Source organism: Camelina sativa, chromosome 11 (genome assembly GCF_030686135.1).
Source record: "Camelina sativa cultivar CO46 ecotype springtype chromosome 11, ASM3068613v1".
NCBI classification, from domain to species: domain Eukaryota; kingdom Viridiplantae; phylum Streptophyta; class Magnoliopsida; order Brassicales; family Brassicaceae; genus Camelina; species Camelina sativa.
The window spans coordinates 14835365-14849804 of NC_141890.1; the positions used below are offsets into that span (position 1 = coordinate 14835365).

Here is a 14440-nt window from a genome sequence, read left to right on the forward strand (position 1 = left end):
GAAGCTGATTTATATCGAGCCCCAGAAGACGAGTCCCTCACAAGCAGATTCCAAATCCCCATAATCATAGCCCAGTCACTCCAAACGAATCGAATCAAAACCAAGAAGACAAAGCCAAAAACAATGCATAAGAAACCCCTAACCAAATAAAGATTGGGAACGAATCCTCCCCCCCATCATCCCATCCCATAAACCCAGCGAAATCCCATAGAAAAAGCATGGTAATAACCGTACAATCTCCGGAACAAAACCAAGAAGGAAATCCCTTCGACCCAGATCTGAAAAATCGCGACACTGACAACCAGGAAAAACCAACAAAGATCTCAAGCCGAGATCCACCCTCATATCTTCGAGAGAGAGTTTTTCTCCAGAGAAGCGTTCCTGTCTCCTGGAAATATCTTTGTAGACTATTGTATTTGATGTCTAATATAACTCTTAATTTTCACGGCTCACAAGATTATTCCCCACAAGCTTTTTCTTTAAGATATTTTTTTTGTTTTTTTTTGTTCTATGCTTTTTAAGACTTAGCTTTCAATAATAATATATAAACATACACACTAAATTTTTCAAAAGTTTCAAAATAAGATTCTGTTCGTGTAATCTTCTTCAATAAATTTGAATGATCAAAATTTTATTTATAGCTCTGTTTGCAAAAGGTATCGTTGACTATGTATTTTACCACCATTGTTATATACAGTAAAACCTCTATAAATTAATACTCTATAAATTAATAATCACTATAAATTAATAAATTTTGCTGATCCCAAGTCGGGTCAGTATAAAAATTAACAATATTCGATAAGATAATAAGATAATAATTTTTTTGAAATCTTAATGTAAAATATGGTCCCAATAATATCATAAATTAATAATCATGTAAATTTATATATATATATATACTGATATAATAGTGTATGTTTCTCCTAAAACTCATTTCTATAGAACATTTGTAATGTTGTATTTTCAAACTATAATGATATCTCTAAAATATTTTATAACATGTCATACAAATAATTAAATTTTAAAGTTTTAATTTTTAGATATGCATCATTTACAATTTGATAATTAGACAGATTATTAAAATATGAGAATTAATATTATTATTATTCATAAATTTGAATTTATGTATGTCATGTGTATAAGTCAATTTGTTTATAGTATTTGTAATTTATTGTCAATAGTGCTTTATAAATATTACAAGTTCAATTCCTAAACCATAAAATTTATAACATCCGAAAGTTTAATCTTATTTTGCTATAATTGTTCCAATTCATAATTTAAAAAAAAAATAAACAATTAAAAATATATCTATAAATTAATAATTATTAATTTACAGTATAAATTAATAATTAAAATTAATAATTATTAATTTATAGATAAATTAATATCACTATAAATTAATAAAATATTTTGGTCCCAACATTATTAATTTATAGAGGTTTTACTGTATTTGTTTGTCAATGAAGTGAAAGTAATCGCCAACGACGTGTTCCCAAACTTGGCAATACTAAAGTAGATATACTCAAAATATATTAATTAAATTTATATATTCTAGATCCATATGAAGATAAATATATGATAACAAATAAGGCACAATATATACTTTAACAAAGAAAATGTGCAAAGTTAGGAGATAATAATTATTTAAATTAAATATTGTAAAAACAAATATTTTATAAATATATACTTTTTCAAATAAGAAATATAATTTTACATGTTTTGTGTTTGAGGTGGAATAAAGTATCAACGATGAGTTTGCTGCAAATTCACTTCAGTTTAATCATTAGCAAGCTCAATCCATAAACTTCTTTTTGATGTACCTTACAAAACAAAATATTTCTTCTGAAAAATGCAGCATGGATGAGAATTGACAGCGAGAATCACAAACGTAACAAATTGGATATACGATTGTTAGGGATCATATAAAATTGTGATGAATCATCCTCATCTTTCGGTTTCATCCATATGAAATCTCCGAGTGTACATTTTATATGAAAAGTGAGGCCACAATGTTCACATAAATAAAACCATTTATCTGGATTTAGTTCTTCCTCGCATATCTCACACCAATACCGCTCACTTGTTTTTTCTCCATAACATAGAAACAAAAAATGATCTTTGTCGTTTTTGTGTTTGACCATCTTTGGCAAAATAGAACATTTAATATCTAAAAAAAATCTGCAGTCTTCATAACTTAATACCATAGTTGCCTTATCTCCACAACTATTACAAATTTTGTCTTCTGTTGAGTAGTTTACGTATAACAAATGAAGCGGATGACTTTCATGAACAAAAGAATCTACAATAGAACCACATCGCACATCCAAAATAATATTACCATCATCACTTTCATAATGAAAACCTTGAAAAACATATTGACAAGCATTGCAAACAAATATTCGATCATTCCAACCAGGTACTGTGATTAGAGTAACCGACATTTTGTAGAAAGAATCTACCTTTTTCTTCGGGAGAAAAGCACATTTTTTATGAAGGATGTAATCATCACATTTCACGCAACTGTAGAACGAGCTAAAAAATATGGGATAAAAGCATGCTTTACACAATCTGCATTCATCATTTGTATCGTTTCCTTCATTGAGCTTTAAAGTATGATCTACGTGACTGAAATGCGTTATAGTTCCTTGCTCGGCTGTCTCATATGATTTAACCTCTAAAATATTTTCTAGTATGCCTTCAAGTTCAGTTCCATCCCAAATCCCGAACCTTGTGGCACATCTTAAATGAATGGCGAGATTTGGACATTTCATACAAGTAAAAGCCCCAATTGTCCATATCATCTTTTTATGACACACTCCACATTTCCAATCTCCTACATCCAGAAAACTATTATAATATAAACGGTGATCACGACGATTAGTCTTTATAACGCGTGGCATATCAATACAACTTTTATGGATCATAAAATTGCAAGGAAGACAAACATATGGATTTGGATTGTCATCTATTCCACAAGCATTACAAACAAAACTCCGTTGGGGTATAAGAGTGAGTGAATGCTCATGACCCTTAGGATGGATAAGAGTGAAAGGTGGTGGACTCTTTGCACAATTGATATCCACACTAAAATTGCAAATAGAGCAGTGATAAAACACGCTATAAAGTTTATTTTCACACAAACAACAATTTTCATTGGTGTAATTCGAAACATGTGTGAGACGTTTGAGGATATGTTTAGGGTGACAAGAATAGATAATCTCTGGTGTTGATTCCGCACATTCTTTGTGAAAGCTCAAATCACATAATTTACATGCATAAGGGAACCGGTCATCAAGCAGTCCACATAGATGACAAGTAAATATAACCATCTTTGGAACAAGAGACAAACAATGTCCGTGGTCCTTTAGGTCCTCAATTGTTATTATAACTTCTTTTTTCGCACATATCAAACCGATGGAAAAATCACATAGTGAACAATAGTAGTACAATTTTGGCAAGTTACCTCTACAAACCTTGCATTCTCCATATACATCTTCATTTTCAGCAACCACCTTGATATGCAAAGAATGTTGGGGATGATAGTGGTTGTTAATCTCTAGATCGGAATTGGCACACTCTTTGTGAAAGAATACTCCAGAATGAAAGCAACGATACCATCACTATGGTAATCTTTACCAAGATTGCAACCGTCACATTTTAACCCACGTGGGGAATAATAGTGTATACATTTTGTCGAGTATCTCCATTAATGACAAAATTTGCTTTTACTTTTAGTATTGTCTAAATTTTTTTATTTTACAAAGTTCTTGATAATGTATACCTTTTTATAAAGAATAAGACATCATTATTCTTTGTTATATTGAAGAGGATACTCAAAGAATAATATGCTTGTCTAATATAGATGATAAAGACTCTCCTCAACAAATAAATTGTTAACTTAACTACATGTATTGTAACCTAATAATTTAAGAATAAAAAAGGGAAGTACAACAAATTTTCTTAAAAATATTTATCTACCTAATTTATTCTTTGTTTAACTAAGAAGCATTCAAAATACAACATCATTTATTATATAACTCCAAAATAGTTCCATAAGTCATAATATATTAAAATAAATATTCTATAATTTATCATTTCGATGAATATATTGATTGATAAAACTATTGATTTATAAAAACAAGACTTAAGGTTCAACTTCAAGGGTTAATTATTACTTTATAATTTTTAAGGCTATGTTGACAAAACTTCTCATGGGGGTCTATAATATATCAAAGTGATACATTTTATTTATTTTATAACACTTGCTGAAATCTAATAAATAATTATTCTATATAATCTGAGTCAAACTCGTAATTCAAATTCTTGTAATAGTAGATAATCTCTTATGCTATTCAAATTCTTCATTTCTCTTTGAACTTTAACAAGAAATTTATTTTGAACAGTATTTTAACATATTTTAGAGTAAGAAATCACGCTAAAAAATAAAATAATACACCAATAAATTTATAACTTTAAACGGAATGAGTGAGCTCAACTCAACAATAATACAACATCAGCCCTGTTTAAAATAATAATTAATAATGAAATTGAATATAAATAATATTAAAGAAATAAAATAAAATGATATACAGTAAAATAAAACAAAACTAATTAAAACTAATTCTATATTACATTAAATTAAGACAAAATGTTTATTTAATATAAATTTAATTTATAAAAATATATATTACACAAATAAAAATATTAAGTAAGCTTAGACCGCTTTTTAGAACACTGATAGTGATTAGTGACTGTCAAATGACCAATGCAACAACCGGTTGTAATTTCCGACATCGAGTTTCCTCAAGAGGCACCGGCTGGCACCACACGTTCTCTCGTCTCGCATCATCTCACGTCAGCTCCGATGACTTTGTTTTAATTAGAATTGCCTTTCAAGTAACTGTCTACTACATTTGGACATAAGGAAACTCAAGACGGCACAACGTATGTATACCCGAACTGTTGAGAAGATGATCCACACAATGTATGTCCACACAAATTCTCAGGTCTAATCCGCCGCTGTTTCGAAAGTTCAGAATTTCTTACAGCTACGACTTTGACAAATCTATGCTGGTATTACATTTGGCTATGCTCTGTTACTTTGTATATACCCTCTTTATTTCCTCACTTGTCACTTTGTATATACCCTCTTTTCATATGTTTGTGCGAAAATCTTAAAAATTAGATTAATTAGAAATAGAGGGAAAACTTAACATTGTAGGTCTTAGAGAAATATAGAAAGCCTCATCAATTTATGAATGTACCATCAAAACAAGAGACTTTCTTATGTTACAAAATTTACTATGATATGAGTTTTTGATAAATAACATGATAGTATTATAGTTCTTCAATTATATTTTCTCCCGTGTACTCTTTTCTTTTTTTCTTTTGTCACCACCACGGCTTCTTGCAATTCTCCGGGTCTCGCCATGTTATTTTTTGACCATCAACTGTCTTAGCTGCAGATAAATAATTCTCCCAATCCACAAGCACTTGTCTCAAATCTTTTATTTTATTCTCTAGTCCCACACAACAATTGGCATGCATTGTACAAACATTATCCAAATCCCGGCCTCGCTCGCAAAATCCTCCGAAGTATTTCGTGTCGAGAAACCGAATTTTGAGTCCAGTTTTTGCTGTGTACCAACTGCTTTTTATTTTATTGAACACGTCTTGATCGTGTTTACCCGGATATCGCAACCTCGACGAGTACCAATAGTTGTAGAAATCAATGGTTCGTGGATTGGCTTGAACAAAAGTGAAACCACCATTGACATTGTTGTAGATGTCGTTATTATCTCCATTAAAACGGTCACATGCGATTTGGAAATCTACATCTTTAGATAAACGAGGAAATGGATCTCGGAGCCACATTATATCTATGTCCTACACACATTAACCATATGTTAATAAAAGATTATGATATATATAATCATCAGATTTGTCTTCATCTACCAACTAATTCATTTTTACCCAGCACCAAATTTTGACTAATTCCAATGGCCAAGGCCAATAGAAGAGGCATGTATTATTGTCATTTACCGTTAACAGTAAATGAATTCTACTCCCCTAACCACAAGATGAATTTATCAAATGAATGGGATACAAGGGTGTACACTATAATCCTGCTCATTTAACTCAAAGCCCATATCTTCTAATTTTGTCATACTTAACCAACAACATACAGTATGTTGTTGACTTGTTGTTGACAAACCAAATTCAACAATATGTAAACGATGACGTACAAGTAGGGAGAGAGATAGGTTATAGGTACCGTGAAGATGAAGTTATATCCGAGCTTTAACAACGTACCCAAAAACTCTATACGACGCCACATCATTTTGAGATAGTCCGGGGTCATGAACACCTTATCGCCAGCGAAATCGATTCCGGCGGTTTTCATGAGATAACAGCGACGGGGATGGACCTCCAAGCACCGAGAATAGGCCTCCATGTCGAGACAAGCCACCACAAGGTGTCGGAGTAATGGTTTAGTCCCTTTACCGACACGAAAACTGTCGAGAAACAAATCGAACGTCGAGTTCGGCTCAGACCAAGCCCGGTTTAAGGTGGTTATGATTACCGTCTTATCCTCCGTTGCTGCTTCCGTTAGGATTTTCCCTAATTCCTTCACATCTTCTTGATGATGCTGTCCAACAATTAAGAAAAAAAATATCAAGAACAGATGTATGAAAAGTAATAGCTAAAATCGGTCTATGGTCCATTAATAAAATGTTTTGTGAAAGGAAGAGTACAAGCTAAAAGACCTATTAATAATAATAATAATAAAAAAAAAAAGAACAACTGAACATACTAAACTAATGTTAAGTTTTTAGAATGTTTTATCGTCTATGGAAACAATAATAAAATAAAAAAAATTAATGTAGCTTAATGGGATGTTAAAAATAAAATATAAATATTTTGGTTCTATACCTTAGGGATATTGACAACTATAATTTTTTACTCATTTATAAAATCATGTGACTTGTAAATTTTACCTAGTTGACCAAAATTATATATAAGTGAAAATGGCATCTGTTACATTTAATTAGACCATATCATATATCAAAATTTCTGTTATATACTTTTAATAATAAATATAAATATGGAAGAAAATCTCAAACTTTTATATTCCAAAATGTCCATGAAAGAGATTAAAAAAAAGAAGGTAAAGCTGAAAAAAAGAGAATTTGATTTTCTAAGAAAAATAACGCTAAAAACTTACGTAAGACTACAAAGAACGAAATGTACACATACATATGCATGCACAGATGAATAGAATACTAACGATATCGGAGAAGTGGAAAAACTTTTGTAGTGGATAAACACCAATTTGGTAGATCACAAAACTCAAGTATCCGCCAACGACCAGGAAAACACCGACCATCACTAGATCCCTCCGTCGTAACAGTTTCCCCATCTTCCACGACGACGTAGCCTTCGACGCTACTCAGTGGTCGTTTTGAATGGCTCATGAATTGAATCTTAAGTCAATATATTTATAGGTACACTGCATATACAGTATATGGAAGAAAATATTAATCAAAATAGATAAGTATAACTATATAAGAAAGGCAAAATATGGGGAAATAGGAAACTAATCGTTTTGAATCTGAAAGTCAATATATTTATATGTAAATATGTGTATGGAAAAATAATGGACTAGAAAAAACCAGAAAATAAAAAATGAAGATAACTATTATAGTTAACTATATTTTACATTCCCCTATATTTAAAATGAAGATAACTATTATATTTATATGTAAATCGTGTAAGAAAGGTAAATATAGGGAAATGAGACAAGTGTTAAGATTCTGAGAGCTTGTGTGGAAGAAAATAAATACTCTTTCTGTATCATAGTAGATGATTTTCTATGATTTTTTTGTATCATAAAAATTGATTTTTTGTAAATTTTTATTAATTAATACTAAAAATTATAATTTTCAAGAATTATTAAATAAAAATTTAAAGTTATGATGAACTACTATTAGTTAATAGTTATGAAAATATATTATTATAAATAAAAAATGCATTTGTAGCTAAACATTAAAAGTTTTTTTTTAATTTGTGTAAAACTTTTAGAAAATCATCTATGATGATAAAGAGGGAGTATGTGGTAATAAATAAAATAATATATATAGATATATGTGATTAAGATATATAATAAAGATTAACTTTTATGAAAAGACAGGTTGTGACGAAAAATGAAGGAAAAACTTTGGTAGCTTAAATCATTTGATCTTTTTATTTTAAAAAGGACTTATAAATTATTTTGCTTTAAGCCTTTAAGTATAGTAGATATTATATAATCAATTAACAAATCCAAATTGCCTAGGTCTATTATGTGTCATCAATCTTCATAGCTCGGGCACTTGTCGATATATCATTTTGGGAGTTGGCCAATCGCGCATCGGCTTCAAGCTCCCTGATGTATTGTGTAGATCGAGCTGCTCCCGTGCACGTTGGCTTGGAGGTTAATTTTCTATTTTCAAGATCGTAACCTATTCCTCTGGACTAGTATATATGTCGTTTCCTCTTCTTCAGCTCGAATGTGTTTTTTTTTGTTTTTTTTTTAGGCTTTGGACTCTTCGATCAATATAATTCAGTTTGCTTGGTTCACGTTTGTGATTTGGTTCACCAAACCATCTAGCAATATATACCTACAGTAAATTTAGATACGTATCCTCCTTGATCACACATTGTTTAATTATCCACTCTAAGAATTTGGGTTTCCTTTTCAAAAGAAACAAAAGATAAAGGAGGAAAAGAAACAGAAGTACTTTATAATAGTTTATTTTAAGATTCCAAAGCGTTGATGTTGCATACACATGCCAGATTCGAAATTGGTAAAGTCATCAAAATAAATAAACTGGTTTAATCTTTGAAAATCTTTTTACCCAATATATTTTATTGAAAGATTGATGAGATCGACCGAAATCAAAATCGAGATAAAACAATCAATGTTATGGAAGAGTATGAATATATGATTATGAAAATATCAAAAACGATCCGGGAAACTGTTGATCTCTGTTAACTTAGGAAATATACCATATTTTTTAGAGGGTATAATTTATATACAAGAGAATGTAACTTAACTAGATATTCACCCGCGGTGTATCGCCGGACTATATTTTTTTTAGAAATACAAAATATTTTTTTTATTATATTAACTATATATGTATATAATATATTTTGTATTTTTTAATCTACTATAGTTTTACATCAATACATTATGTAGTGTATAATTTCCATTGTCTACATGTAGTGGTTTATTATATACAAGTTAGGATATCTTTATTATTCATAAAATTTAAGTTAGTCAACAAATATATTTTTTGTGATTTTTCTTTTTTCATTTACAATGTAGAGCTAATAGTATTACTATTATATTATATTTTTATAATTATATGAGTATACTATAATTTGATTTTGTAATTTTGGTTGTTTTATCTCTATATCATTTAACACTTTTGTATTTATAGTTGTGCAAGTCGATTAAAATGATGGAGTGTTTTTTTTGTAAAGTTTGATTTATATCAATTGTTTCTTATTAGTATGGATCAAAAATCTATATATTAATATATTAACTACTGAAAAACACTTCGGTGAAGAAGTAAATTTTTTTTTCACAATTTGTGTCAGTTTGGACCCCAAATTTTTTAAAAAAATAAAGTTATTATCAACAGTTTAATCACTTGGCTTTCAAACACATGAAAAATAAGTTATTATCAACAGTTTTTTAGAGAATTGATTAATTAAATATAAAATATTTAATACTAATAGGTGTTGGTCCGATACTTTTGGAAATTTGAATTGGAGAAAATCTTATTCCAAATTTGATATTATTTAAAATAAAAAATAATTGTAAAATAAATGTTAATGGTATGATTGTAAATAAATTCCAATTCCAGGATTTATTTCATAAATATCTCAAAAAATGTATATATAAATACGTTATTTTCATGAGAATCAATAATAGTTTTTCTTAAACACTTTTGTGTTCTTTACTCACATCAGATTTCTTTCTTCTTTATGTAATTTATTCATTGTGAGTTGTGTGCACACATTTGATTCGATCATTTGTTCTCTCTATCTTTAAACAACCGGAGATTTATCCATACGACGTCGGCTCACAACCCCAACACCTCAAACCACACATGTTCTTGTGTCGATATCTCTCACTTTCACGATTCCAAAACCATCTTCCTTTCAGAATCCGTCGTTTTCTCGGGAAAACCCCAAATTCAATGACCCATTTCTCCACATTATCCGAGAATCAAACAAAGCCACATGAGAAGATGTCCAAACTCGACGGCGTAGAACACAAAACCCTAAAAGTAAACGGCATAAACATGCACGTGGCGGAGAAACCCGCATCCGGATCCGGAACCGGATCAGGAGAAGATCCGATCATTCTCTTTCTCCACGGATTCCCAGAGCTTTGGTACACGTGGAGACACCAGATGGCTGCGCTTTCTTCCTTGGGATACCGTACCATCGCGCCGGATCTTTGAGGGTACGGAGACACAGACGCACCGGAGAAAGTTGACGATTACACTTACTTAAACGTGGTTGGAGACTTGGTTGCACTGATCAACGCCGTGACCGACGGAGACAAGGCGGTCTTCGTGGTTGGTCATGACTGGGGAGCGATGCTAGGGTGGCAGTTGTGTTAGTATCAGGCCGGCCCACTGAAATTTGTGGCCAATACAAAACAATTACTTTTTAATGGATTTTATAGATAAAAAAAATAAAACTGAAACTAAATCTTAAAATTTCGGAAAATGAAATCTATTTTTGCAATAAAAAGTAGATAAATTTAAAACTTGAGGCCAAATCTATAACTTTCATAAAATTGAGGCCTATTTTTACAGTAAAAATATTTTTTGAGGCATATTTTTGTTACTAAAAATCTCAAAAAATATGGAGGTCCAACACCTATGTGTCATAAGAATGGGTGAAAGGCCGGGCCTGGTCATTATCGACCGGACAAAGTAAGGCTCTAGTCAACATGAGCGTACTCTTCTCTCCGAGGAACTCTGAACGAGCTCCGGTTCCAACGTTGAGACATATCTTCGGTGATGACTATTACATATGCAGATTTCAGGTATTGATTTTGTTGCCCTAATCTTGAAATTTTAGAGACCGTATCAAACCAAATCGATCAAATAAACCAAATCAAAGTTCATAAGGCCATGAATGGTTGTTTTAAAAATAACTTGATTATATATAGTTTTTAGTTTCTGGATTTTAGATTTTGTTAATGAAGAAAAAATATCACTATAAGAATTTATTTTGGAAACGTGAAAAAACGTCAAATAAATTGAGTGTTTCAAAAACAAAAACCAAAAGCCATTACAAGTTAAAGACTTGAGGGAGTCTAGTTTTCTAGTTACTTAGATCAGGTTACCGTTGAGTTTTGTAAGTTTCTCTCGAACCAAGTTCATTTGTGCAAATTCCTGAATGACATGTGGTTTTAATACTAGTTATGACTTATGAGTGATTATTTTTGTAATCAAGAAACCTGGAGAGATAGAAGCAGAGTTCAAGAAGTTGGGAACAGAGAAGGTGTTGAAAGAGTTCCTCACCTACAAAACGCCTGGACCGCTCCATCTCCCCAAAGGCAAATGTTTCGAACGTTCAGAAAACGATGCGTGTGCGTTACCACCGTGGTTAACACAAGAAGACCTCGACTATTACGTCACCAAGTACGACAAGAAAGGCTTCACCGGACCCGTTAACTACTACCGCAACATTGACCGGTACGTTAATCACTCCGGTTCAATAGTACTTAACTCACAGAATTTTCAATTTTAACCTATCGGTTCATCTTTAAAAAAAAAAACAGAAATTGGGAGCTGACTGCACCATGGACCGGTGCTAAGATCCATGTACCGGTAAAGTTCATAATCGGAGATCAGGATTTAACGTACAATTTTCCGGGAGCTAAGGAATACATCAACGGTGGCGGTTTCAAGAGAGATGTACCGTTGCTAGACGAAACCGTCGTGCTCAAAGGATTGGGTCATTTCCTCCATGAAGAAGACCCTGACGTGATTAACCAACACATTCATAGCTTCTTTCACAAGTTCCTCTAAATTCACAAACTAAAGGATCCACGCAATAAAATCGGTATTTGAAAAAATTAAATAAACCAAATATAACATTAGTATGTTTTACCATTACAGCTAATACCAATTCGAAAATATTTTGTTTAATCAATACAGGAGAAAAATCGAATCAATCGGATTAAACCGTGTTAATAATCGGATTGAACCGTGTTAATAATCGGATTAAACCGGATTTAATGTTGACCAAGTTTGATCGAACCGGTTCATATGAACATTTTCCCCCAAATTTGGGATTTGGATCACTCTTTTATGCGTCGTCTTCATCATCTTCTTCATTACGAATACGAATGGATCTTCTTACGTTTGATCATAGTTTTGTGAAGGTCAATGGAATCACTATGCACGTCGCCGAGAAAAGTCCTTCCGTCTCCGGAAACGGAGCTTTGGACGGAGTGATCAATCGTCCTCCGGTGATACTTTTCCTCCACGGGTTCCCAGAACTATGGTACACGTGGCGGCATCAGATGGTGGCACTCTCGTCGTTAGGTTACCGTACCATAGCGCCGGACTTACGGGGTTACGGAGACACCGACGCGCCGGAGAGAGTGGACGCGTACACAAGTCTCCACGTGGTCGGAGATCTGATTGGGTTGATCGACGCAGTGGTCGGAGATCGGGAGAAAGTGTTCGTGGTGGGACACGATTGGGGCGCAATAATCGCGTGGCATCTCTGTCTTCTTCGACCTGATAGGGTTAAAGCTCTGGCTAACTTGAGTGTGGTGTTTGATCCTTAGAATCCTAAGAGGAAACCAATCTCCATGTTTAGATCTTTCTATGGAGATGACTACTACATCTGCAGGTTGCAGGTTCTTGAATCTTGAATCTTGATTCTAATTTGCATGATGATTCAGTTTAAGGATGTAACTGAATCTTGAATTTGATTCTAATTGAATCTTTGGCTTGAACATTTCAAATGTGTTTGGAGTTTGTTGTTAAACTTGTTAGTAGAAGAGATTGGAACATGAGCTTACCAGTAAGAGAGTTATAATGAACTATTGGAAGTTTTTCATGAATAGACCATTAGGACTGTCTCTAACTGGAAGAATGGGTTTATTATATGTTGTAGGAATGTGGGGAAATAGAGGCGGAATTTGCTAAACTTGGCACGGAAAGAGCTCTGTTAGAGTTCTTAACATATCGTAGTCCTGGCCCTATTCTCTTACCTAAAGGGAAACGCTATGATGATCATGTTTCACTTCCCTCTTGGCTAACTGATTGTGATGTCAAGTACTATGTATCCAAGTACGAGAAGAATGGCTTCACTGGACCAGTAAACTACTACCGTAATATGGACCGGTATATTCTCTGCTACTCGCGAATTCATTCAGGACATAGATGCACTCGCATATATATCTTTGAGCGGTACTGTTATTCTTGATTCATTATCCCTGCCCTTTTAAGTTGAGTCCTTTAGTCTTTAAGTTAACACTGAAACTGTTTAGTATTTTATTCACAAGTAAGTAATCCGTTTTGATCAAAGGGGCACCTATTGTGATTGTTAACCGTTCTTATAAAGGTCAGCATCATCGAGTGGCCTCTCTGTAATTGTGTGTTTCTTATATAAGTTGGTAACTCTGAACTTTGATTCGGATTTTGCATCCTTGTAATCATACTTTCTTACATGAAACTCCGATCAAGATCTCTTAATTTTCCTGCAAGATTCTTGTATGTTAGTGTCACAATTTGTTTTTTTTCTTTGCTCATTACAGAACATGGGAGCTGATGGGGTCACTATCAAAAGCTCAAGTGAAAGTTCTGGTTAAGTTCGTAATCGGGGACCAAGATTTGACCTATCACATTCCCGGCACCAAGAAGTACATCCACGATGGCCGGTTTAAGAGCCACGTACCATTGTTGGACGAAGTTGTGGTAATAGAAGGCGTTGGTCATTTTCTCCATGAGGAAAGGCCTGACGAGATAAGCAAACACATCCACGACTATTTTGGAAGTTTTTAGACCCAAATTGTATATGGAAGAAATTGCAAAAGTAAATTCTAGTCACATAATCACTGTTATATAGTATCATTATTGTTGGAAAGACGATCAAATTAACAAGCTACAAGCTACACCATATCACAAAGATAAAAACACTCTTATCATAAGATCTATTTTGAAGAAACTAAAACCGAGAAAACAAATAAATTTTCCTAAGAAACTAAACTGTATGTATCTTGTTTTGCAACGTTTTTCAAATATATAAAACATGGGTTGTCAAAGTAATTGAATAACATGATTCAATATTATAATAACATCTTTATGCGTTAAAGAATGTATATTTATCATGAATCATTAGAAATCATGAATTCAAT

The 14440-nt window shown here is 32.5% G+C and overlaps 2 protein-coding genes, 1 long non-coding RNA gene and 2 pseudogenes across 4 annotated transcripts; 3 read left to right on the forward strand and 2 right to left on the reverse strand.

Moving 5' to 3' along the window:
* Positions 1-1792: 1792 nt before the first annotated feature.
* On the reverse strand, positions 1793-3707 carry LOC109127283 (uncharacterized; annotated as a pseudogene).
* Positions 3708-5174: 1467 nt separating this feature from the next.
* LOC104728019 (uncharacterized protein At4g15970-like) lies at positions 5175-7553 on the reverse strand. Its single transcript, XM_019232489.2, has 3 exons — positions 7289-7553; positions 6275-6649; positions 5175-5886 (listed from the first exon to the last, which is right to left on the reverse strand). Exons 1-3 carry the CDS (start codon positions 7418-7420, stop codon positions 5392-5394), a joined length of 1002 nt encoding a protein of 333 aa, XP_019088034.2. The 5' UTR covers positions 7421-7553; the 3' UTR covers positions 5175-5391.
* A 782-nt stretch (positions 7554-8335) lies between these two features.
* Positions 8336-8677, forward strand: LOC147934011 (uncharacterized). The gene is made up of 2 exons (XR_015570668.1): positions 8336-8473; positions 8577-8677. It is a non-coding gene; the product is annotated as an uncharacterized LOC147934011 (long non-coding RNA).
* Positions 8678-10013: 1336 nt separating this feature from the next.
* LOC104723546 (epoxide hydrolase 1-like) lies at positions 10014-12160 on the forward strand (annotated as a pseudogene). The gene is made up of 4 exons (XR_015570423.1): positions 10014-10671; positions 10965-11107; positions 11521-11762; positions 11849-12160. The product of XR_015570423.1 is annotated as an epoxide hydrolase 1-like (transcript).
* Positions 12161-12349: 189 nt separating this feature from the next.
* Positions 12350-14219, forward strand: LOC104723545 (alpha/beta-Hydrolases superfamily protein). The gene is given in 3 exon segments (XM_010441926.3): positions 12350-12937; positions 13198-13427; positions 13841-14219. Coding segments are annotated over 3 exon segments (996 nt in total). The 5' UTR covers positions 12350-12418; the 3' UTR covers positions 14088-14219.
* Positions 14220-14440: the final 221 nt, after the last annotated feature.

Bases quoted from the DNA above. Each gene is read 5' to 3' on its own strand.
- LOC104728019 (XM_019232489.2), bottom strand. From the start codon at position 7,420: ATGGGGAAACTGTTACGACGGAGGGATCTAGTGATGGTCGGTGTTTTC. The intron at 6,650-7,288 runs GTTAGTATTCTA...ATTGTTGGACAG, and splicing joins TTTTCCACTTCTCCGATATC to CATCATCAAGAAGATGTGAA. The intron at 5,887-6,274 runs GTACCTATAACC...TAATGTGTGTAG, and splicing joins GATATAACTTCATCTTCACG to GACATAGATATAATGTGGCT.